The sequence below is a fragment of the Ascaphus truei genome, chromosome 1, assembly GCF_040206685.1.
Source record: "Ascaphus truei isolate aAscTru1 chromosome 1, aAscTru1.hap1, whole genome shotgun sequence".
Lineage (NCBI taxonomy): Eukaryota > Metazoa > Chordata > Amphibia > Anura > Ascaphidae > Ascaphus > Ascaphus truei.
Window position 1 is genome coordinate 542,563,704 of NC_134483.1, and position 27,027 is coordinate 542,590,730.

Here is a 27,027-nt window from a genome sequence, read left to right on the forward strand (position 1 = left end):
ATTCCCTTGTACATTTCTGTTTATATTCGCATATTCTTCTTACTATCTGCCGGGTACTCAAGTCATCACTTCCGTTGTGATATTATTCCGTCCTTAATGCCATTTTTAATGAGTTATAATATACTGAGAATCCTTTGATTCCTATAGCAGGTCTAGCACACCTCCCCAGCAGTGCAAGATCTTTCCAACACTTTCCTGTTTGGGATCATTTGCTGCCAATGTTCCCAGAAGTTTGAGCTGCAAACTGTAACAATAGATAATGTCACTGTAGTAAAAGAAGGATACATTGTAGCTGCTGAGTTACACTGACTGAAGGATTGATTGAAACTGAAAGGTTTTTGCGGATTGATCACGGGAGAACGAATTGATCGCCAACTTAGGTAATTCGTTTTCAATAAATATAATCAAAGGCTGCAGATATTAAAGCAGAAAGAAGATGTGTTTTGTTTAGGAGCCGCACAGACGGCCTCACTAAGTCTGTTTGTTTAAAAAAACCAAAACAATTAGTTTATTAAATTCATCACAAAATTGTGTTTTTGGTCAAGTGCCAGGGATCGCACTTTTAACCCTTTTCCTTCCGGACAGGACAGCAGCATCTCTCCTTGCAATGGCCAGGTTATCATACCATGTGCTTAGCGCAGCGGCTGTCACAGCGACCGCGTGATCAGGATAAAAGCCGTAAGGTTGTGTGTATAAAAGTGGGAAGGTTGTGTGTATAAAAGCCGTAAGGTTGTGTGTATAAAAGCAGGAAGGTTGTGTGTATAAAAGCCGTAAGGTTGTGTGTATAAAAGCAGGAAGGTTGTGTGTATAAAAGCCGTAAGGTTGTGTGTATAAAAGCAGGAAGGTTGTGTGTATAAAAGCCGTAAGGTTGTGTGTATAAAAGCCGTAAGGTTGTGTGTATAAAAGCCGTAAGGTTGTGTGTATAAAAGCCGTAAGGTTGTGTGTATAAAAGTGGGAAGGTTGTGTGTATAAAAGCCGTAAGGTTGTGTGTATAAAAGCCGTAAGGTTGTGTGTATAAAAGTGGGAAGGTTGTGTGTATAAAAGCCGTAAGGTTGTGTGTATAAAAGTGGGAAGGTTGTGTGTATAAAAGCCGTAAGGTTGTGTGTATAAAAGTGGGAAGGTTGTGTGTATAAAAGCCGTAAGGTTGTGTGTATAAAAGTGGGAAGGTTGTGTGTATAAAAGCGGGAAGGTTGTGTGTATAAAAGCCGTAAGGTTGTGTGTATAAAAGCGGGAAGGTTGTGTGTATAAAAGCCGTAAGGTTGTGTGTATAAAAGTGGGAAGGTTGTGTGTATAAAAGCCGTAAGGTTGTGTGTATAAAAGCGGGAAGGTTGTGTGTATAAAAGTGGGAAGGTTGTGTGTATAAAAGCCGTAAGGTTGTGTGTATAAAAGCGGGAAGGTTGTGTGTATAAAAGCGGGAAGGTTGTGTGTATAAAAGTGGGAAGGTTGTGTGTATAAAAGCCGTAAGGTTGTGTGTATAAAAGCGGGAAGGTTGTGTGTATAAAAGCGGGAAGGTTGTGTGTATAAAAGCCGTAAGGTTGTGTGTATAAAAGCGGGAAGGTTGTGTGTATAAAAGCGGGAAGGTTGTGTGTATAAAAGCGGGAAGGTTGTGTGTATAAAAGCCGTAAGGTTGTGTGTATAAAAGCGGGAAGGTTGTGTGTATAAAAGCGGCCTTGCACAAGTGCCGTATCTCTCGATGCAAAGCACCTGTAATGTGATTACCCCCTGTGGGATTTTCCCTTGGAAATAATCCCCGTTATTAATCCTGGCGTGGATACGTTACAGATCACGCGGGTCTCTGCTTTATGGAAGTAGCCGCCTTCTCTCGCTCCGCAGAACATGTCTGTTCCTTATCAGAGCAGCACCTGGTGTGATAATGACCCCGCTTGTGTTACATTGAGCACGCTGCGTGTGCACGCCGTGCCAGGCACATGAGGAATACTACATTATGAGTTACCTCTCCTGTTCAGGCCTGTCCCGGGCACAGAGCTATAACAATACAGTGTTACATTAAATCAGGGGAGGCTTCTCCAGTCGTCAAGGGCCACCAACAGGCCAGGTACTGGGGATGTCCCTGCTTCAGCACAGGTGGCTCACTCAGTGGCTGTTGAAGTGCTGAAGCAGGGTCTGATTGAGCCACCTGTGCTGGTGCAGGGATATCCTTAAGACCTGACCTGTTGGTGGCCCTTGATGACAGGAGTGGCCGCCCCTGCATTAAATGAGCACAGGTTATACGTTCTGTCTGCAGACCTTTCATGGACCATTAGAGACAGCAGATGAGTAGCCGCTCTGGGTGTATGTAACTGGTACAGACCAGATTCAAATGTGGCACAGCAGCGGGTTTCCAATCCGTGTAACCCCTTCAGTGCCGAGCGCCTGCAGTGCATGCTGGGGGCTCTGGCAGTGAAGGGGTGGCAGGATTAGCCCAGGAGGATGCTGCCAGGCCGTGCTGCTGTGTTCCTTGGCAACAGGCACCTCCCCCTTTCGTATCCCCCTCCCTCCGGAGGAGAAAGCATCCAGCCTATTAAGTGGTGGGCAGGTCTGCCGGGGAGAAGGGGGGACAGGAGCAGGCCGATTGATGATTGATGATGTAATCCGTAACGGGGCGGTGGTTAGAGAAGCCGGGGCGGGGAGCGGCACGGCCGGCTGGGGACCTTTCTGTATCATCGCATCTCATCCCCACACTGGCGCATTCCCGGGAGAAGGGGCACGGGGAAGCGTAGCGGGCGTCTCCCCCGATGGATTGGCCGCTCCCGCTGAGAGAGAGCACTGCGGCCATTTGCAAGTCATTCTGGGAAAGCGGAGGCTGCAGTCTCGTGATTTTCATGCCTTAACGCTGCTCTCCTTTTCCTCTCTCTCCTTTCTCCCCGTCTCGCTTTGCCCGTGTCTGGTAACAAAATGAGGCAGGCACCGACCACTCGGAAGGTACCGGCTCCCGGCAGCGCCCGGCTTTCTTTCTCCGTATTGTGTGTTGCTCCTCCTCACCGGAGCCGTGTCCGTGTATCTCACCGCTATCTCACCGTGGCAGTTACTGTTTCATCCAGACGTGCCGTTCCTGTCTCATCCATTTGATGTGCGCTTATTCTGCATGCACGGAGCCCTCGGGGGGGGGGGGGGGGGGGCTTGGATGCGTCCCCCTGTGTTGCATGCAGTGTCCCTGCAGGTCGCTACATCCATTGGGGAGCGCTTCGGAAAGGTGCCCTATATATTCTGGACTGGGTGCCTCAGTCATGGTGTTTGCTTTATTAATGAGCTCCCTGCAGCATGTAGCGAATCAGCGGGCCCTTCTGGCAGGGCAGGGGTTTGTGGCTGTTGTATGTCGGTCAGTACTGTGACCGTTACCCTATTGTTCATACCTAGAACATGGCTGGGACTTCCACCCAGCGCTGGCAATGTGACAAGTACGTCTGTGCAGACGAATTCAGGTCATGTCCTTGTGAAATGAGAATTGTTTGTTGTTCTGCGAGTGTCTCACGGCAGTGACATGTACCCGTGTAACTATATAACCATGTACCCGTGTAACTATATAACCAAGTACCCGTGTAACTATAACCATGTATACGTGTAACTATAACCATGTACCCGTGTAACTAAATAACCATGTACCCGTGTAACAATATAACCGTGTAACAATGTAACAATATAACCGTGTAACAATGTAAGAAGTTCCCTCATTTACTTATAGGGAAACAATGATTGTTCCATTTCTGTGTGGAATGATTTGTATTTACATTGTCATTTTGTAATGTGATTTTATGCTGCACACAGTGTTATACTGTCAGTGTATGTGCTGCACACAGTGTTATACTGTCAGTGTATGTGCTGCACACAGTGTTATACTGCCAGTGTATGTGCTGCACACAGTGTTATACTGTCAGTGTATGTGCTGCACACAGTGTTATACTGTCAGTGTATGTGCTCTGTTCTGCACACAGTGTTATACTGTCAGTGTATGTGCTGCACACAGTGTTATACTGTCAGTGTATGTGCTGCACACAGTGTTATACTGTCAGTGTATGTGCTGCACACAGTGTTATACTGTCAGTGTATGTGCTGCACACAGTGTTATACTGTCAGTGTATGTGCTCTGTGCTGCACACAGTGTTATACTGTCAGTGTATGTGCTGCACAGTGTTATACTGTCAGTGTATGTGCTGCACACAGTGTTATACTGTCAGTGTATGTGCTGCACACAGTGTTATACTATCAGTGTATGTGCTGCACACAGTGTTATGCTGTCAGTGTATGTGCTCTGTGCTGCACACAGTGTTATACTGTCAGTGTATGTGCTGCACAGTGTTATACTGTCAGTGTATGTGCTCTGTGCTGCACACAGTGTTATACTGTCAGTGTATGTGCTGCACACAGTGTTATTCTGTCAGTGTATGTGCTGTGCACAGTGTTATACTGTCAGTGTATGTGCTGCACAGTGTTATACTGTCAGTGTATGTGCTCTGTGCTGCACACAGTGTTATACTGTCAGTGTATGCGCTCTGTGCTGCACACAGTGTTATACTGTCAGTGTATGTGCTGCACAGTGTTATACTGTCAGTGTATGCGCTCTGTGCTGCACACAGTGTTATACTGTCAGTGTATGTGCTGCACACAGTGTTATACTGTCAGTATATTCGCTCTGTGCTGCACACAGTGTTATACTGTCAGTGTATGTGCTCTGTGCTGCACACAGTGTTATACTATCAGTGTATGTGCTGCTCACAGTGTTATACTGTCAGTGTATGTGCTGCACACAGTGTTATACTGTCAGTGTATGTGCTGCACACAGTGTTATACTGTCAGTGTATGTGCTGCACACAGTGTTATACTGTCAGTGTATGTGCTGCGCACAGTGTTATGCTGTCAGTGTATGTGCTCTGTGCTGCACACAGTGTTATACTGTCAGTGTATGTGCTCTGTGCTGCACACAGTGTTATACTGTCAGTGTATGTGCTGCACACAGTGTTATACTGTCAGTGTATGTGCGGCACACAGTGTTATACTGTAAGTGTATGTGCTCTGTGCTGCACACATTGTTATACTGTCAGTATATTCGCTCTGTGCTGCACACAGTGTTATACTGTCAGTATATTCGCTCTGTGCTGCACACAGTTATACTGTCAGTGTATGTGCTGCACACAGTTTTATACTGTCAGTGTATGTGGTCTGTGCTGCACACAGTGTTATACTGTCAGTGCATGTGGTCTGTGCTGCACACAGTGTTATACTGTCAGTGTATGCGCTCTGTGCTGCACACAGTGTTATACTATCAGTGTATGTGCTGCACACAGTGTTATACTGTCAGTGTATGTGCTGCACACAGTGTTATACTGTCAGTGTATGTGCTGCACATAGTGTTATTCTGTCAGTGTATGTGCTGCACACAGTGTTATACTGTCAGGTTATGCGCTCTGTGCTGCACACAGTGTTATACTGTCAGTGTATGTGCTGCACACAGTGTTATACTGTTAGTGTATGTGCTGCACACAGTGTTATACTGTCAGTATAACACTGTGTGCAGCACAGAGCGCATACACTGACAGTATAACACTGTGTGCAGCACAGAGCGCATACACTATCAGTGTATGTGCTGCACACAGTGTTATACTGTCAGTGTATGTGCTGCACACAGTGTTATACTGTCAGTGTATGTGCTGCACACAGTGTTATACTGTCAGTGTATGTGCTGCGCACAGTGTTATGCTGTCAGTGTATGTGCTGCACACAGTGTTATACTGTCAGTGTATGCGCTCTGTGCTGCACACAGTGTTATACTGTCAGTGTATGCGCTCTGTGCTGCACACAGTGTTATACTATCAGTGTATGTGCTGCACACAGTGTTATACTGTCAGTGTATGGGCTGCACACAGTGTTATACTGTCAGTGTATGTGCTGCACACAGTGTTATACTGTCAGTGTATGTGCTGCGCACAGTGTTATGCTGTCCGTGTATGTGCTGCACACAGTGTTATACTGTCAGTGTATGTGCTGCACACAGTGTTATACTGTCAGTGTATGTGCTGCACACAGTGTTATACTGTCAGTGTATGTGCTCTGTGCTGCACACAGTGTTATTCTGTCAGTGTATGTGCTGCACACAGTGTTATACTGTCAGTGTATGTGCTGCGCACAGTGTTATACTGTCAGTGTGTGTGCTGCACACAGTGTTATACTGTCAGTGTATGTGCTCTGTGCTGCACACAGTGTTATTCTGTCAGTGTATGTGCTGCACACAGTGTTATACTGTCAGTGTATGTGCTGCGCACAGTGTTATGCTGTCAGTGTATGTGCTGCACACAGTGTTATACTGTCAGTGTATGCGCTCTGTGCTGCACACAGTGTTATACTGTCAGTGTATGCGCTCTGTGCTGCACACAGTGTTATACTATCAGTGTATGTGCTGCACACAGTGTTATACTGTCAGTGTATGTGCTGCACACAGTGTTATACTGTCAGTGTATGTGCTGCACACAGTGTTATACTGTCAGTGTATGTGCTGCACACAGTGTTATACTGTCAGTGTATGTGCTGCACACAGTGTTATACTGTCAGTGTATGTGCTCTGTGCTGCACACAGAGTTATACTGTCAGTGTATGTGCTGCACACAGTGTTATACTGTCAGTGTATGTGCTCTGTGCTGCACACAGTGTTGTACTGTCAGTGTATGCGCTCTGTGCTGCACACAGTGTTATACTGTCAGTATATGCGCTCTGTGCTGCACACAGTGTTATACTGTCAGTGTATGTGCTGCACAGTGTTATACTGTCAGTGTATGCGCTCTGTGCTGCACACTGTGTTATACTGTCAGTGTATGTGCTGCACACAGTGTTATACTGTCAGTGTATGTGTTCTGTGCTGCACACAGTGTTATACTGTCAGTGTATGTGCTGCACACAGTGTTATACTGTCAGTGTATGTGCTCTGTGCTGCACACAGTGTTATACTGTCAGTGTATGTGCTGCACACAGTGTTATACTGTCAGTGTATGTGCTGCACACAGTGTTATACTGTCAGTGTATGTGCTGCACACAGTGTTATACTGTCAGTGTATGTGCTGCACACAGTGTTATACTGTCAGTGTATGTGCTGCACACAGTGTTATACTGTCAGTGTATGTGCTGCACAGTGTTACACTGTCAGTGTATGTGCTGCACACAGTGTTATACTGTCAGTGTATGCGCTCTGTGCTGCACACAGTGTTATACTGTCAGTGTATGTGCTGCACAGTGTTATACTGTCAGTGTATGTGCTCTGTGCTGCACACAGTGTTATACTGTCAGTATATGTGCTGCACACAGTGTTATACTGCCAGTGTATGTGCTCTGTGCTGCACACAGTGTTATACTGTCAGTGTATGTGCTCTGTGCTGCACAGTGTTATACTGTCAGTATATGTGCTGCACACAGTGTTATACTGCCAGTGTATGTGCTCTGTGCTGCACACAGTGTTATACTGTCAGTGTATGCGCTCTGTGCTGCACACAGTGTTATACTGTCAGTGTATGTGCTGCACACAGTGTTATACTGCCAGTGTATGTGCTCTGTGCTGCACACAGTGTTATACTGTCAGTGTATGTGCTCTGTGCTGCACAGTGTTATACTGTCAGTGTATGTGCTGCACAAAGTGTTATACTGTCAGTGTATATGCTGCACACAGTGTTATACTGTCAGTGTATGCGCTGCACACAGTGTTATACTGTCAGTGTATGTGCTGCACACAGTGTTATACTGTCAGTGTATGTGCCCTGTGCTGCACACAGTGTTATACTGTCAGTATATGCGCTCTGTGCTGCACACATTGTTATACTGTCAGTGTATGTGCTGCACACAGTGTTATACTGTCAGTGTATGTGCTGCACACAGTGTTATACTGTCAGTGTATGTGCTCTGTGCTGCACAGTGTTATACTGTCAGTGTATGTGCTGCACACAGTGTTATACTGTCAGTGTATGTGCTCTGTGCTGCACACATTGTTATACTGTCAGTGTATGTGCTGCACACAGTGTTATACTGTCAGTGTATGTACTCTGTGCTGCACAGTGTTATACTGTCTGTATGTGCTGCACACAGTGTTATACTGTCAGTGTATGTGCTCTGTGCTGCACACAGTGTTATACTGTCAGTGTATGTGCTCTGTGCTGCACACAGTGTTATACTGTCAGTGTATGTGCTGCACACAGTGTTATACTGTCAGTGTATGTGCTGCACACAGTGTTATACTGTCAGTGTATGTGCTCTGTGCTGCACACAGTGTTATACTGTCAGTGTATGTGCTCTGTGCTGCACAGTGTTATACTGTCAGTGTATGTGCTGCACACAGTGTTATACTGTAAGTGTATGTGCTCTGTGCTGCACACAGTGTTATACTGTCAGTGTATGTGCTTTGTGCTGCACAGTGTTATACTGTCAGTGTATGTGCTGCACACAGTGTTATACTGTCAGTGTATGTGCTGCACACAGTGTTATACTGTCAGTGTATGTGCTGCACAAAGTGTTATACTGTCAGTGTATATGCTGCACACAGTGTTATACTGTCAGTGTATGCGCTGCACACAGTGTTATACTGTCAGTGTATGTGCTGCACACAGTGTTATACTGTCAGTGTATGTGCCCTGTGCTGCACACAGTGTTATACTGTCAGTATATGCGCTCTGTGCTGCACACATTGTTATACTGTCAGTGTATGTGCTGCACACATTGTTATACTGTCAGTGTATGTGCTGCACACAGTGTTATACTGTCAGTGTATGTGCTGTGTGCTGCACAGTGTTATACTGTCAGTGTATGTGCTGCACACAGTGTTATACTGTCAGTGTATGTGCTGCACACAGTGTTATACTGTCAGTGTATGTGCTCTGTGCTGCACACATTGTTATACTGTCAGTGTATGTGCTGCACACAGTGTTATACTGTCAGTGTATGTGCTGCACACAGTGTTATACTGTCAGTGTATGTGCTCTGTGCTGCACACATTGTTATACTGTCAGTGTATGTGCTGCACACAGTGTTATACTGTCAGTGTATGTACTCTGTGCTGCACAGTGTTATACTGTCAGTGTATGTGCTGCACACAGTGTTATACTGTCAGTGTATGTGCTCTGTGCTGCACACAGTGTTATACTGTCAGTGTATGTGCTCTGTGCTGCACACAGTGTTATACTGTCAGTGTATGTGCTGCACACAGTGTTATACTGTCAGTGTATGTGCTGCACACAGTGTTATACTGTCAGTGTATGTGCTCTGTGCTGCACACAGTGTTATACTGTCAGTGTATGTGCTCTGTGCTGCACAGTGTTATACTGTCAGTGTATGTGCTGCACACAGTGTTATACTGTCAGTGTATGTGCTGCACACAGTGTTATACTGTCAGTGTATGTGCTGCACAAAGTGTTATACTGTCAGTGTATATGCTGCACACAGTGTTATACTGTCAGTGTATGCGCTGCACACAGTGTTATACTGTCAGTGTATGTGCTGCACACAGTGTTATACTGTCAGTGTATGTGCCCTGTGCTGCACACAGTGTTATACTGTCAGTATATGCGCTCTGTGCTGCACACATTGTTATACTGTCAGTGTATGTGCTGCACACATTGTTATACTGTCAGTGTATGTGCTGCACACAGTGTTATACTGTCAGTGTATGTGCTCTGTGCTGCACAGTGTTATACTGTCAGTGTATGTGCTGCACACAGTGTTATACTGTCAGTGTATGTGCTGCACACAGTGTTATACTGTCAGTGTATGTGCTCTGTGCTGCACACATTGTTATACTGTCAGTGTATGTGCTGCACACAGTGTTATACTGTCAGTGTATGTACTCTGTGCTGCACAGTGTTATACTGTCAGTGTATGTGCTGCACACAGTGTTATACTGTCAGTGTATGTGCTCTGTGCTGCACACAGTGTTATACTGTCAGTGTATGTGCTGCACACAGTGTTATACTGTCAGTGTATGTGCTGCACACAGTGTTATACTGTCAGTGTATGTGCTCTGTGCTGCACACAGTGTTATACTGTCAGTGTATGTGCTCTGTGCTGCACAGTGTTATACTGTCAGTGTATGTGCTGCACACAGTGTTATACTGTCAGTGTATGTGCTGCACACAGTGTTATATTGTCAGTGTATGCGCTCTGTGCTGCACACAGTGTTATACTGTCAATGTATGTGCTCTGTGCTGCACACAGTGTTATACTGTCAGTGTATGCGCTCTGTGCTGCACAGTGTTATACTGTCAGTGTATGTGCTGCACAGTGTTATACTGTCAGTGTATGCTCTGTGCTGCACACAGTGTTATACTGTCAGTGTATGCGCTCTGTGCTGCACACAGTGTTATACTGTCAGTGTATGTGCTCTGTGCTGCACACAGTGTTATTCTGTCAGTGTATGTGCTGCACACAGTGTTATACTGTCAGTGTATGTGCTGCACACAGTGTTATACTGTCAGTGTATGTGCTGCACACAGTGTTATGCTGTCAGTGTATGTGCTGCACACAGTGTTATACTGTCAATGTATGTGCTCTGTGCTGCACACCGTGTTATACTGTCAGTGTATGTGCTCTGTGCTGCACACAGTGCTATACTGTCAGTGTATGTGCTGCACACAGTGTTATACTGTCAGTGTATGTGCTCTGTGCTGCACAGTGTTATACTGTCAGTGTATGTGCTCTGTGCTGCACAGTGTTATACTGTCAGTGTATGTGCTGCACACAGTGTTATACTGTCAGTGTATATGCTGCATACAGTGTTATACTGTCAGTGTATGTGCTGCACACAGTGTTATACTGTCAGTGTATGTGCTGCACACAGTGTTATACTGTCAGTGTATGTGCTCTGTGCTGCACAGTGTTATACTGTCAGTGTATGTGCTGCACACAGTGTTATACTGTCAGTGTATGTGCTGCACACAGTGTTATATTGTCAGTGTATGCGCTCTGTGCTGCACACAGTGTTATACTGTCAATGTATGTGCTCTGTGCTGCACACAGTGTTATACTGTCAGTGTATGTGCTCTGTGCTGCACAGTGTTATACTGTCAGTGTATGTGCTCTGTGCTGCACACAGTGTTATACTGTCAGTGTATGTGCTCTGTGCTGCACACAGTGTTATACTGTCAGTGTATGCGCTCTGTGCTGCACAGTGTTATACTGTCAGTGTATGTGCTGCACAGTGTTATACTGTCAGTGTATGCTCTGTGCTGCACACAGTGTTATACTGTCAGTGTATGCGCTCTGTGCTGCACACAGTGTTATACTGTCAGTGTATGTGCTCTGTGCTGCACACAGTGTTATTCTGTCAGTGTATGTGCTGCACACAGTGTTATACTGTCAGTGTATGTGCTGCACACAGTGTTATACTGTCAGTGTATGTGCTGCACACAGTGTTATGCTGTCAGTGTATGTGCTGCACACAGTGTTATACTGTCAATGTATGTGCTCTGTGCTGCACACCGTGTTATACTGTCAGTGTATGTGCTCTGTGCTGCACACAGTGCTATACTGTCAGTGTATGTGCTGCACACAGTGTTATACTGTCAGTGTATGTGCTCTGTGCTGCACAGTGTTATACTGTCAGTGTATGTGCTCTGTGCTGCACAGTGTTATACTGTCAGTGTATGTGCTGCACACAGTGTTATACTGTCAGTGTATATGCTGCATACAGTGTTATACTGTCAGTGTATGTGCTGCACACAGTGTTATACTGTCAGTGTATGTGCTGCACACAGTGTTATACTGTCAGTGTATGTGCTCTGTGCTGCACAGTGTTATACTGTCAGTGTATGTGCTGCACACAGTGTTATACTGTCAGTGTATGTGCTGCACACAGTGTTATATTGTCAGTGTATGCGCTCTGTGCTGCACACAGTGTTATACTGTCAATGTATGTGCTCTGTGCTGCACACAGTGTTATACTGTCAGTGTATGTGCTCTGTGCTGCACAGTGTTATACTGTCAGTGTATGTGCTCTGTGCTGCACACAGTGTTATACTGTCAGTGTATGTGCTCTGTGCTGCACACAGTGTTATACTGTCAGTGTATGCGCTCTGTGCTGCACAGTGTTATACTGTCAGTGTATGTGCTGCACAGTGTTATACTGTCAGTGTATGCTCTGTGCTGCACACAGTGTTATACTGTCAGTGTATGCGCTCTGTGCTGCATACAGTGTTATACTGTCAGTGTATGTGCTCTGTGCTGCACACAGTGTTATTCTGTCAGTGTATGTGCTGCACACAGTGTTATACTGTCAGTGTATGTGCTGCACACAGTGTTATACTGTCAGTGTATGTGCTGCACACAGTGTTATGCTGTCAGTGTATGTGCTGCACACAGTGTTATACTGTCAATGTATGTGCTCTGTGCTGCACACCGTGTTATACTGTCAGTGTATGTGCTCTGTGCTGCACACAGTGCTATACTGTCAGTGTATGTGCTGCACACAGTGTTATACTGTCAGTGTATGTGCTCTGTGCTGCACAGTGTTATACTGTCAGTGTATGTGCTCTGTGCTGCACAGTGTTATACTGTCAGTGTATGTGCTGCACACAGTGTTATACTGTCAGTGTATATGCTGCATACAGTGTTATACTGTCAGTGTATGTGCTGCACACAGTGTTATACTGTCAGTGTATGTGCTGCACACAGTGTTATACTGTCAGTGTATGTGCTGCACACAGTGTTATACTGTCAGTGTATGTGCTGCACACAGTGTTATACTGTCAGTGTATGTGCTGCACACAGTGTTACACTGTCAGTGTTTGTGCTGCACACAGTGTTATACTGTCAGTGTATGTGCTGCACACAGTGTTATACTGTCAGTGTATGTGCTCTGTGCGCACACAGTGTTATACTGTCAGTGTATGTGCTGCACACAGTGTTATACTGTCAGTGTATGCGCTGCACACAGTGTTATACTGTCAGTGTATGTGCTGCACACAGTGTTATACTGTCAGTGTATGTGCTGCACACAGTGTTATACTGTCAGTGTATGTGCTCTGTTCTGCACACAGTGTTATACTGTCAGTGTATGTGCTGCACACAGTGTTATACTGTCAGTGTATGTGCTCTGTGCTGCACAGTGTTATACTGTCAGTGTATGTGCTCTGTGCTGCACACAGTGTTATACTGTCAGTATATGCGCTCTGTGCTGCACACAGTGTTATACTGTCAGTGTATGTGCTGCACACAGTGTTATACTGTCAGTGTATGTGCTGCACACAGTGTTATACTGTCAGTGTATGTGCTCTGTGCTGCACAGTGTTATACTGTCAGTGTATGTGCTCTGTGCTGCACAGTGTTATACTGTCAGTGTATGTGCTGCACACAGTGTTATACTGTCAGTGTATATGCTGCATACAGTGTTATACTGTCAGTGTATGTGCTGCACACAGTGTTATACTGTCAGTGTATGTGCTGCACACAGTGTTATACTGTCAGTGTATGTGCTCTGTGCTGCACAGTGTTATACTGTCAGTGTATGTGCTGCACACAGTGTTATACTGTCAGTGTATGTGCTGCACACAGTGTTATATTGTCAGTGTATGCGCTCTGTGCTGCACACAGTGTTATACTGTCAATGTATGTGCTCTGTGCTGCACACAGTGTTATACTGTCAGTGTATGTGCTCTGTGCTGCACAGTGTTATACTGTCAGTGTATGTGCTCTGTGCTGCACACAGTGTTATACTGTCAGTGTATGTGCTCTGTGCTGCACACAGTGTTATACTGTCAGTGTATGCGATCTGTGCTGCACAGTGTTATACTGTCAGTGTATGTGCTGCACAGTGTTATACTGTCAGTGTATGCTCTGTGCTGCACACAGTGTTATACTGTCAGTGTATGCGCTCTGTGCTGCATACAGTGTTATACTGTCAGTGTATGTGCTCTGTGCTGCACACAGTGTTATTCTGTCAGTGTATGTGCTGCACACAGTGTTATACTGTCAGTGTATGTGCTGCACACAGTGTTATACTGTCAGTGTATGTGCTGCACACAGTGTTATGCTGTCAGTGTATGTGCTGCACACAGTGTTATACTGTCAATGTATGTGCTCTGTGCTGCACACCGTGTTATACTGTCAGTGTATGTGCTCTGTGCTGCACACAGTGCTATACTGTCAGTGTATGTGCTGCACACAGTGTTATACTGTCAGTGTATGTGCTCTGTGCTGCACAGTGTTATACTGTCAGTGTATGTGCTCTGTGCTGCACAGTGTTATACTGTCAGTGTATGTGCTGCACACAGTGTTATACTGTCAGTGTATATGCTGCATACAGTGTTATACTGTCAGTGTATGTGCTGCACACAGTGTTATACTGTCAGTGTATGTGCTGCACACAGTGTTATACTGTCAGTGTATGTGCTGCACACAGTGTTATACTGTCAGTGTATGTGCTGCACACAGTGTTATACTGTCAGTGTATGTGCTGCACACAGTGTTACACTGTCAGTGTTTGTGCTGCACACAGTGTTATACTGTCAGTGTATGTGCTGCACACAGTGTTATACTGTCAGTGTATGTGCTCTGTGCGCACACAGTGTTATACTGTCAGTGTATGTGCTGCACACAGTGTTATACTGTCAGTGTATGCGCTGCACACAGTGTTATACTGTCAGTGTATGTGCTGCACACAGTGTTATACTGTCAGTGTATGTGCTGCACACAGTGTTATACTGTCAGTGTATGTGCTCTGTTCTGCACACAGTGTTATACTGTCAGTGTATGTGCTGCACACAGTGTTATACTGTCAGTGTATGTGCTCTGTGCTGCACAGTGTTATACTGTCAGTGTATGTGCTCTGTGCTGCACACAGTGTTATACTGTCAGTATATGCGCTCTGTGCTGCACACAGTGTTATACTGTCAGTGTATGTGCTGCACACAGTGTTATACTGTCAGTGTATGTGCTGCACACAGTGTTATACTGTCAGTGTATGTGCTCTGTGCTGCACAGTGTTATACTGTCAGTGTATGTGCTCTGTGCTGCACAGTGTTATACTGTCAGTGTATGTGCTGCACACAGTGTTATACTGTCAGTGTATATGCTGCATACAGTGTTATACTGTCAGTGTATGTGCTGCACACAGTGTTATACTGTCAGTGTATGTGCTGCACACAGTGTTATACTGTCAGTGTATGTGCTGCACACAGTGTTATACTGTCAGTGTATGTGCTGCACACAGTGTTATACTGTCAGTGTATGTGCTCTTTGCTGCACACAGTGTTATACTGTCAGTGTATGTGCTCTGTGCTGCACACAGTGTTATACTGTCAGTGTATGTGCTGCACACAGTGTTATACTGTCAGTGTATGCGCTGCACACAGTGTTATACTGTCAGTATATGTGCTCTGTGCTGCACACAGTGTTATCCTGTCAGTGTATGTGCTGCACAGTGTTATACTCAGTGTATGTGCTGCACACAGTGTTATACTCTCAGTGTATGTGCTCTGTGCTGCACACAGTGTTATTCTGTCAGTGTATGTGCTGCACACAGTGTTATACTGTCAGTGTATGCGCTCTGTGCTGCACACAGTGTTATACTGTCAGTGTATGTGCTGCACACAGTGTTATACTGTCAGTGTATGCGCTCTGTGCTGCACACAGTGTTATACTGTCAGTGTATGTGCTCTGTGCTGCACACAGTGTTATACTGTCAGTGTATGTGCTCTGTGCTGCACACAGTGTTATACTGTCAGTGTGTGTGCTCTGTGCTGCACACAGTGTTATACTGTCAGTGTATGTGCTGCACACAGTGTTATACTGTCAGTGTATGTGCTCTGTTCTGCACACAGTGTTATACTGTCAGTGTATGTGCTGCACACAGTGTTATACTGTCAGTGTATGTGCTGCACACAGTGTTATACTGTCAGTGTATGTGCTGCACACAGTGTTATACTGTCAGTATATGTGCTCTGTGCTGCACACAGTGTTATATTGTCAGTGTATGTGCTCTTTGCTGCACACAGTGTTATACTGTCAGTGTATGCGCTGCACACAGTGTTATACTATCAGTATATGTGCTCTGTGCTGCACACAGTGTTATCCTGTCAGTGTATGCGCTGCACACAGTGTTATACTGTCAGTATATGTGCTCTGTGCTGCACACAGTGTTATACTGTCAGTGTATGTGCTCTGTGCTGCACACAGTGTTATACTGTCAGTGTATGTGCTCTGTGCTGCACACAGTGTTATACTGTCAGTGTATGTGCTCTGTGCTGCACACAGTGTTATACTGTCAGTGTATGTGCTCTGTGCTGCACACAGTGTTATACTGTCAGTGTATGTGCTGCACACAGTGTTATACTGTCAGTGTATGTGCTCTGTGCTGCACACAGTGTTATTCTTTGTAAATGGTGCTCACCACAAACAGGACAGAACCACGAGGCAGAGGTGGGCATTTGAGAATACACCATGCTGCAGCTGCGAGATTCGTAGTCGGGTGGCCGGGTCAGGGTAGGAGAAGTAGAATAGTAATGATACTCGCCGTGGTCTAGGGTTGGAGAGGTAGAATGGTTGTAGTGCGTAGCCGAGGTCCAGGAGACTGTGGTAGTACAGGTACAAGCCGAGGTCGTGGGTAGGAGATGGCGGAGTCCAGATACAAACCAAGGTCGAGGATAGGAAATGGCGGGGTCCAGATACAATCCGAGGTCGTGGGTAGGAGAAGACGGAGGTCCAGATACAAGCCGAGGTCGTGGGTAGGAGAAGACAGAGGTCCAGATACAAGCCGAGATACAAGCTGAGGTCGTGGGTAGGAAAAGACGGAGGTTCCAGATACAAGCCGAGGTCGTGGGTAGGAGAAGACAGAGGTCCAGATACAAGCCGAGATACAAGCCGTGGTCGTGGGTAGGAGAAGACGGAGGTTCAGATACAAGCCGAGGTCGTGGGTAGGAGAAGACGGAGGTCCAGTTACAAGCCGAGGTCGTGGGTAGGAGAAGACGGAGGTTCAGATACAAGCCGAGGTCGTGGATTGGAGATGACTGGGTCCAGATACAAGCCGAGGTCGTGGGTAGGAGAAGACGGAGGTTCAGATACAAGCCGAGGTCGTGGGTTGGAGATGACTGGGTCCAGGTACAAGCCGAGGTCGGGGATAGGAAATGATGGGGTCCAGGTACAAGCCGAGGTCGGGGATAGGAAATGATGAGGTCCAGGTGCAAGCCGAGGTGGAGGGTGCTAAGAAGCAAGACAGGTTAGGCAGAATGCACAAAGCAAAACAGGCTGGGTGCTTGTGGGTAGCACTTCATTTCAGGTAAGAACTACTATGCTCAGCCGATGTGCAGCAGGGATCAGTGAGCATATAAAGGGCTGTAAGCCAATCAGCTGAAAGGCACAAGGCTGCCTGTGATGATAGTCAGGGGGTGGAGTAAGCACCGCAGCCGAAGGAGATGAGAAGGCATCCTGCTGTCAGTGTTAACTCCTTGTCTGATCGCCTTGCCTGACGAAGGTAGCACGGAGCTTACACACGATCCTGTCAGCGTGAGGCGTGTCACGGGGGCGGAGCCTACGACCTGACGTTGTGGACACACGGCCTGTTGGTGGTACTTATGGCCTGGCGTTAGGAACACCTGGCCTGTTGGTGGTACCTGAGGCCTGGCCTGTTGGTGGTACCTGAGGCCTGGCATTTGGGACACCTGGCCTGTTGGTGGTACCTGAGGCCAGTTGCTGGTACCTGAGGCCTGGCCTGTTGATGGTAGCTGTGGCCTGGCGTTGGGGACACCTGGCCGGTTGGGGACACCTGAGGCCTGGCCGGTTGGGGACACCTGAGGCCTGGCCGGTTGGGGACACCTGAGGCCTGGCCGGTTGGGGTCACCTGAGGCCTGGCCGGTTGGGGTCACCTGAGGCCTGGCCGGTTGGGGACACCTGAGGCCTGGCCGGTTGGGGACACCTGAGGCCTGGCCGGTTGGGGACACCTGAGGCCTGGCCGGTTGGGGACACCTGAGGCCTGGCCGGTTGGGGACACCTGAGGCCTGGCCGGTTGGGGACACCTGAGGCCTGGCCGGTTGGGGACACCTGAGGCCTGGCCGGTTGGGGACACCTGAGGCCTGGCCGGTTGGGGACACCTGAGGCCTGGCCGGTTGGGGACACCTGAGGCCTGGCCGGTTGGGGACACCTGAGGCCTGGCCGGTTGGGGACACCTGAGGCCTGGCCGGTTGGGGACACCTGAGGCCTGGCCGGTTGGGGACACCTGAGGCCTGGCCGGTTGGGGACACCTGAGGCCTGGCCGGTTGGGGACACCTGAGGCCTGGCCGGTTGGGGACACCTGAGGCCTGGCCGGTTGGGGACACCTGAGGCCTGGCGTTGGGCATTGCTGCTCTGACTGTACAGTGGAGAAAGCGGCGAGAGATTCAGTGTCTGCCCTGATTAAGGGTTTTGTCTCAAAACAATGTGGGCTTCATCTCCAATGTCCTTCTCCGCTGGTAACTGTTATTTTTGGAACGTGCTAAACCCGAGGCAGCAGATGGAAAAGCGTTTTGTTTTGTTCTAACGTTTCCATGCTTTCCACGTTGGTTGTAAAGCCTGTCTTTCTGTAGTGTAATCATTTGTTCATTCTTTTGTCCTTGGAGTCCGCCGGTTCTTCAGTTAGAGCAGGGCAGCCAACTCCAGTCCTCAAGGGCCACCAACAGGTCAGGTTTTAAGGATATCTCTGCTTCAGCACAGGTGGCTCAATCAGGGGCTCAGTCAAAGACTGTCAACTCAACGACTGAGCCACTAATTGAGCCACCTGTGCGGAAGCAGGGATATCCTTACAACCTGACCTGTTGGTGGCGCTAGACTGGAGTTGGCCACTCCTGAGCTAGGGTGATAGTTTGTGAAGGGATATTCAGTTTCCTTTAGTCTCTAAGAAACAAAATACCCTTCAGTCATTTGAGTTGATTTAATGGATAAATGCTAATCCCGTCGCTAGGATGTCCCTGATTTCCCCATCGCCCGCCCTGCTGGGAACGGTGTATGCAACAACTCCGCATGACAATGGGCACTGTGTGCAGCGCCTGCTTAACATGCCAGCCCCGTGCGTCTCCGTGTAAGAGGGCCCAAGGCCAGCTGGTCCCATCCCATGCCCGGATCCCACCGGCCCGCTCACTCTCGTTAACTGGATTTTCCTGAGCACGGTAATGGGTAACCGTAACTCCCCCTGAGGTGTCTACATGAGGCGGGCAGCAACATCAAGTGCAAAATATGTTACCGGTGACATCCAGGCAGTGTTTCTGCCCATTCTGACCTTCCTCAGGCCAGCCCACGTCAGCTACAGTATGAGTTTTTGCGCTGTGAAGTATCTAATTGGCAGAATCCATATTATATACCCATCCATTGTTCTAGACCAGGGGTGGCCAACTCACGTCTTCAACGGCCACTAAAGGTCAGGGTTTAAGGATCTTCGACTGAGCCACTGATTGAGCCACCTGAGCTGAGGCCGGGATATCCTTAAACCCTGACCTGTTGGTGGCCCCTGAGGACTGGCGTTGGCCACCCTTGTTATAGATGCATGCACAGACTACGTTGTAATATACCTGTCCTGTAATGTCCTATACGGGGATGTGGCGTTCGGCCTGCAGGACCTCTCCTTGGCCCCTGTTGGAGGTTTCCTTGTGATGTTCCGTGCACGTTGAGAAGCCCTTTCCCCGGATATTTCCATGTGCACTAACTGTCCTGCTGCCTTTTTGTCTTCTTTTCCCTCGTCTTCTGCCACCGCCTCCTGCTGTGTGTGTCTGTCTCTGCCCGCGACTTCTTCTGCTCCACAGATCACCACCCGCCGCACCAAGGTGAGAGCCCGCTACCACCGTCCAATGTCCTCTCTATACTGGTTCTGATCCAGTCATTGTTATATGCACCACGAGTCTTTACACATGTTTATCGTTGTAGTATTCCCAGTATTTACATTATCCACCATCCCAAAATATTGTAGGCGTGGATGAACACATTATCCTAATTAACACAATGCACAATTACCAAGGCTGGTGGTCTGATCTCGCACACGCCTTATCCTTACACACACACATCTTGCACCTTGTTGTATCGCATGTATTGGAGTTGTTGTGTTTGTGGTAAGCAGACAACGAAGAGGCAACACACCTGTGTGTACTCTTTGTTACCTGAAAGACTAAAATATCTCCACTGTTTGGTCAGATCTGTGGTGGCCGCGCCATTATTCTCCAAGCGCTAAGCTGCTGGTCGCTTAATTATTTCTCCTGTGCCGGGCTTCTGTTCGAGGCACTGAGGTGGCCCCTACAGGAGAGGAAAGCGGTAGCACAGAGCTGTAGTCATTGATCACTAGCTGTAACTAATAGCGTTGGTACCACTCCCGAGCGTCTAGGTCAGGGCCAACTTCAATCCTCAAGGGCCACCAACAGGCCGGGTTTTAAGGCTATCTCTGCTTCAGGGACTAATTGGGCCACCTGTGCTGAAGCAGGGATATCCTTAAAACATGACCCGATGGTGGCCCTTGAGGACTGGAGTTGGCCACTCCTGGGCTACATCTTTTTCTGTCCCTCTGTTTATTACACGAATGGTAATAACGGTAAAATACACAACTTCAGCTTCTATTATAGGCAAAGTAATAATTCAGAACCCGCCATGCTGTTCTGTCGGTTGGGATGCACTGTGTGTATGTCACACTATTTTTATGTATTTGTTCCCCCCTCGTTCCCTGGGGGATATTTTATATGAGGGCCACACACACCTGTACATTTCTACCTCTGTGATTTCGTTTAGCTGTGACCGTGAATATTTGCCGGAGAGTGATTGTGGCTGCCCACTCATTCCCCATGGGGGGCAGCCGCTTTCATATTGAATGACATTTTAGGATGTTATGTATAGCATGTAATGTGGAGGTAGCTACCAGCACCCCCATGTGGAGATAAGTATCGCGGGAAGCAGGGGGTCGCTGCAGCTGAAATTAATGGGGTACTGCTCCGGAGACCCCCTGCTTCAATCACATTTACATGTTACAAAAAAAAGCTATATACCTTGAACGGGACCTTTAACATATGCATTGTGCTGAGATGGTTGGAAGCGTTCTATGCACAAATGTGCAGCTGTGTCCGCTATCTGAGTCTCGCCTCAAGTTTAAGGCGAAGTGTCTTCACCATCTGCAAGAGGTTGAAAAACACCTCGCGTCAAATAGAAGACATTTCTTAGCGATTTGCGTGCAAACGAGATGCGTTTTGTGGCAATATTTTGCATAGATCAGTCTACGGCCTGTAATGTAGAGCGCGCTGGTGCGCGTGCGGGCGCGCAAACGGCATTGCGCATGCATGTGGCGCGTGTTTCGTTTATGTTGTAAGCTGTGGCGTGCGCGCCTAGGGGGCCTGAATATAGACGTCCCAGCGATAGCCGCGCTTTGAATAGCTGCAGCATCGCGCGGCAGCAGCACGAAAATACAAATTTTCTTGTATTTGCTGTGATCTGCCGCGCCACCGCTCACGGCCGCCCGCGCGTCTCGTCTGTATCAACGTCGGCCTCCCACAGTCCATTGTAATTGACGCGCGCATGGTAGCGCAACAGCGCGCTCTAAATTACATTAATGAATATGGTAAGAGCTCACCATTTCATCGCATCAAATTACAGTCCCTTTTTGGGGGGTGTTGGCATTTCCAAGCGGACATGTTTAATGGACAGGCCTTTTATCCCACTTTGCTAGCGATATGAGCCGATACACCGGGTGTGTGTATTTTACATGGGAAGAACTTTGAGAACACAAGCTTTTACCTGATGGTGCACAGGTTATCTTACAGGACAGGCGCCCTCTGGGGCATGTCCCCCAGGGCTAAGAGTTGGTAATGATATTGAGAGACACTCATTTGAATGATGCACTCCTGTCACAGGGAACATAACAGCGAACAGTAAAATGTTATGCTAGGAGAGGTGGAGGGTGTAGCTAATTATTAAAAAATCAACCGTAATAGCCTAGAACAGGGATGGCCAACTCCCAGTCCTCATGGGCAACCAACAGATGAGGTTTTACACAATCACCGGTGCTGAAGCAGGGATATCCTTAAAACCTGAACTGTTAGGACTAGACTTGGCCACCCCTGGATTAGAGCATGCCTCTTCCACTGGCGACCAGGGGCCCCAAACCCGGCTCGTTAAGGGTCTTAGACTGGCCCTAGTCTGCCGCCTTATGCTAATTTCATTGTAGCTGCTCGGGCAGCAAGGTGCAAACTTGCCCCACTACCGGTCTGGGGGGAGAGGACGTTCTGTTAGCGACCTTCACGGGGTAGGATAGCAAGAAGGGGATTCAACATCGTACACCGCGACACGAACCCTCGATCTGTCCCGGGGGCACTAGAACTGGTGAGGTTGCGTTACCTCTGCAAGTGGTTGGGATTATTATGCGCTCACGTGTTATTTTTCTATTGGTTTATTCGCGCGGCTCCGGCACATTCTGCCTGGCAACGTACCAGCAGTAAGAGAAGCAGAGTGTGTATAATGGAACGGTTACACAGATAACCCAGGCTGATGGGAGCGAAGGAGCTTGCACTCTAAAAGGAAGGTGCTAATATAACTGAGCGTAGTGTAAGGTCAGGTTTTCAGGGTATCCCAGCTTCAGCACAGATGGTTCAATCTTCGACTGGGCCTCCGAGCGACCTGTGCTGAAGAAGGGACTGATTGGGCCACCGGTGCTGAAGCAGGCATATCCTGAAAACCTGACCTGTTGGAGGGGCTTCAGGACTGGAGTTTGCCCACCCCGGTATAGCACGTAAGCCCTCCTCGCTCCCAGTATGTAGTGTTGTGCACTATGCACAGAGCGTGGATTTATTCGGCCTGATATAAAGTCTCTGTATAAGGTGCTGCGTGGAATGTATACAAGTAGCACCACAATGCAAGACCCATCCTCCAACTACAATTTCCTCCGGGGAAACCAAGCATGAGACAGAGGTCAGCCCACCTCCGTGCGATGGCTTACACATCTGACTTTACAGAAGCCATTTTCCCAGCTGTGTGATCTGTACCCCGGGAGCTCCCTTCCCCTGTGTGACACTTTACTGTGACCGAGAGCTTGCTGTTTGTGTGTTTTGTTAATTTATTTGAAGGCTTGTGCTTAGCAAGGTGAAGGAGGAAGGCTTGGGTAACCACGTACATTAGATTTGCCACGCGTGGCCCTTCCTGTTTAATTTCAGGGCTGGGTTTTGGCCCGGTTACTGATAGCGGTGTATGCCGCCTCTTGGGACATGTAAATGCCACACCTGCAGGATGCTGCCCAACATTGGACTTTAGAGGCCAGCATTGTATGTACGTTATGGGGCGCTCATTACCAATACCTCCTACGTGACTCTCTCCCCGGGTATCTTTGCTTCGCAGCCCACCCGGCCCTCCAGCTCGGCGGCCTCCAGTGGAACGGCTGGGGCCTCAGGCTCGGCGTCTGCATCATGTGGGGAGATCAGCAGCAGCGAGCCCAGCACTCCAGCCCAAACCCCGCTGGCTGCTCCTATCATCCCCTCGCCTTCCTCCGCTCTGACCTCTCCTGTGGCGCCCCTTCCGACTCCAGGGTCCAGCAAGGTAAGGAGCAGCAGCTCGGTGACTGAATGGACTTTGGGCTCATTAGAACAGATTCCGCACCAGAGGTCCCAGAGACGTCTAATCGTCGGCTTCTGCCATCGGTGTCTGCAGTCCCACTTAGGAAAGTATATCGGAGGTGGGTGTAAATACTCCACCGTACAGCAATTCAGTGCAAGGTCCGATAGACTGGTTCTTACCTAGAGTAGAACTAATCCTGTAATGTTTGCACCATTTTCCACATGTATTACTGCTGTGTTTTAGTTCTCCAGATGTGTTGCAAACTGATATTCCTGACAGACGCTCCGAAGGGAAAATACATAGCAGATGTGGTTGGAAAAAGACCATGAGGTTCAACCTGTGCTAAGTTTAGACGACAGATACTTTATCCTATATCTGTACTTACAGTATATTGATCCTGAGGAAGGCAAACAAAACCCCAGTGTCATATCATCCAATGATATCGCATAAGGGGAAAAATAAATTCTTTCCTGACTCCAAGAATTGGTAGGTTTTTCCCTGGATGAACATCATTCCCATGTATACTTATTAGGTATATCCCTGTATACCTTTCCTTTCTAAAAAGATGTCCAACCTTTAGATCTCTATTGTATAAGCGATCACTAATGAATAAATGGCACATTGTAACTGCCCTTTGCTGCTGGTGAAACCTCTCTTCCTTAATGGGTGTGCCGTGTCACATGTACCGTCCCTGGGATAAATAGCTCCCAGAAAGTTCATTGTATTGACCCCAAATATATTTGTATATACTGTAGTTATCATATCCCCTCTTAGACTCCCTTTTGTAATGTAAACACATCTAATTTAGCTAGCCTCTCCTCATAAGTTAGATTTTCCATTCCTTTTATTAATTTGTCGGCTCTTCTCTGCACTTTTCCCAGTTCCATAATGTCTTTCTTATTGAGTGGTGCCCAAAACTGTGCTCCATATTCAAGGTGTGGTCTTACGATGGATTTATACAGTGGCAATATTGTGCTGGTTTCTCTTACATAACACTGCGTATGGATGGAAGATATAATTTTTGCCTTTGCAGAAACTGCCTGACATTGGGCACTATTGCTAATCCTGCTGTCTACAAGCACTCCTAATTCCTTCTCCATCAAGGATTCATCTCATTTTCTCCCATTACGTTTGTATGCAGCAAGCATGTTTTTACACAGCCCAATATTATCTCTTCCTCTCTCACATTTGTGTGTATATGTAAATACGCACACGCACAGCACAATACTGTGAATACCTTCCAGTGCAGTTGGTTATTTAGAATATCCCGATGCGTTCTGTGGCAGTGAAGTCGTTGGCAGCAAAGACCTATCCCAGGTTTCTTGCAGTTTGGGAATCACCTGGGACATAAGTTAATAATTGATTTTGATGACGCAGTTCTTCCTGGGACTTCACTTCCACATTATTACTTCCACTCTACATCCCTCTCCCAACGTTGGGTTAAAGATGGCCATCATTTTCAATTTACAGCAACTGCAAATGATTGTTGCAGAACCTTTATTCACATATATTTTATTTTGGTGCATTAGATTGTTTAACACACTCTCTTTGACGTTGCTAAGAGTAGACTAACCCTAAGATGTTTGCCACCTCCTGACTTTTACCTGACTGCTTCCTTGTTCCTGCAGGAGGAGGAGAACCTGCGAGCTCAGGTGAAGGACTTGGACGAGAAGCTGGAGACACTGAAGATGAAGCGAGCAGAGGACAAGGTCAAGCTGAAGGAGCTGGAGAAATCCCGGCTCCAGCTGGAGCAGTTGCAGGAGTGGAAGAGCAAGATCCAGGAGCAGCAGGCAGACCTGCAGCGTCAGCTCAAGGAGGCCAAAAAGGTAACGCGCTCCACCATCTAACATGACTTTATAGATCATACTGACTGTACACAGAGCATTGGGCGAGACCATTATATAGATCATACTGACCGTACACAGAGCATTGGGTGAGACCGTTTTATAGATCATACTGACCGTACACAGAGCATTGGGTGAGACCGTTTTATAGATCATACTGACCGTACACAGAGCATTGGGTGAGACCGTTTTATAGATCATACTGACTGTACACAGAGCATTGGGCAAGACCGTTATATAGATCATACTGACCGTACACAGAGCATTGGGCGAGACCGTTATATAGATCATACTGACCGTACACAGAGCATTGGGCGAGACCGTTTTATAGATCATACTGACCGTACACAGAGCATTGGGTGAGACCGTTTTATAGATCATACTGACCGTACACAGAGCATTGGGCGAGACCGTTTTATAGATCATACTGACCGTACACAGAGCATTAGCAAAGACTTTTGTTACAGGCCGATTCTGTGTGACGTACAGTATGATGTAGACTTTCTGTGGTCATGTTTGTGTTGGAACAAACTATATTGATATAAAATAATAAAGAATAAAAAAAAAACAAAGCGCCTCCCTGATCCTAAAAGGAGAGGGGTGAAATTCAAGTGCTTTCCTCATCCTAAAGGGAGAGTAAAGTTTAATTTGAGTATGTCCCAAATCCTAAAAGGCACATGAGGTGGGATATTGGGGCCATCCAGTTCATAAAGGGAGTATAAGGTAGGGTTTTCATGCTGTCCTGTTCCTAAAGACATCACAAGATTGGACTGCCCTGATCCCAAACAGGCTGTTGGTTCAGAGCTCTCCTTATCTGTAAATGAGAGCGAGTTGTGATTTGTTGTAGTAATGGAGAGAAGAATAGCCGTACAATACAGGTATTATAAAGCAGTCAGTGAGACTCTGCATCCGTGCTCTGGTTATCCACAGGACGCCAAAGAGGCTCAAGAAGCCCAGGAGCGTTACATGGAGGAGATGGCTGACACGGCTGATGCCATAGAGATGGCCACTCTGGACAAGGAGATGGCTGAGGAGCGAGCAGAGTCCCTACAGCAGGAGGTGGAAACCATGAAGGAGAAGGTGGAGGAACTTACCATGGACCTGGAGATCCTGAAGCACGAGATAGAGGAGAAAGGTGAGGCGTGACAGGGAGAGTGGGCCAGATGTCCAGAGCATGTCGTGTATGTGCATTTATCTGAAATAGGCGTGCTCTGAACACTTCATGCTTGGCACTGATCTATTAGAATTTCTGTGCAGTGACTGGATTAGATAGGTAAAAAGATTAGGGTGCTCAAACCCAGGGTGATTCCATCCAGTTCAATAAACAATAAATCATTAACCCTGGAGATACCAGTGGGAGTGGGTAGGTAAATATAGACTTGTAAGTGACAAAATGACAGCAGTCAATACTTAGCTATAAGAGTCTAATACCAAAGAAACCCACTCACATCATCCCCAGGGGTGATTAGCAGGCGTGCCAGCCATGAAGGATCCGGAATCCAGATACAGCCAGATACAGCCAGATACAGCCAGAAGAAAAAACGAATGGCGCACAGCCAGGGAGCCAGGTGTGGAGTAAAACGCTGTTCTTTATTGGTGCATGATGAGAGACAAGTATACCCCCTTGGGGGACAAAGACAAGAACCTCCTACGCGTTTCGGACCGTAGGAGTGCGCCATTCGTT

At 47.4% G+C, this 27,027-nt stretch overlaps 1 protein-coding gene across 8 annotated transcripts in view; it reads left to right on the forward strand.

Moving 5' to 3' along the window:
* DCTN1 (dynactin subunit 1) overlaps nucleotides 1–27,027 on the forward strand; it is a 272,607-nt gene that overhangs the window by 119,104 nt on the left and 126,476 nt on the right. For 5 of the 8 annotated variants that reach the window (XM_075573554.1, XM_075573579.1, XM_075573594.1 and 2 more), the window contains exons 6-10: nucleotides 2,905–2,922; nucleotides 19,725–19,745; nucleotides 23,284–23,481; nucleotides 25,128–25,325; nucleotides 26,274–26,478. In XM_075573554.1, coding sequence (XP_075429669.1) covers nucleotides 2,905–2,922; nucleotides 19,725–19,745; nucleotides 23,284–23,481; nucleotides 25,128–25,325; nucleotides 26,274–26,478 — 640 coding nt within the window. The remainder of the gene's footprint in view (nucleotides 1–2,904; nucleotides 2,923–19,724; nucleotides 19,746–23,283; nucleotides 23,482–25,127; nucleotides 25,326–26,273; nucleotides 26,479–27,027) is intronic. The other 3 variants (XM_075573564.1, XM_075573570.1, XM_075573601.1) reach the window with 3 other exon arrangements.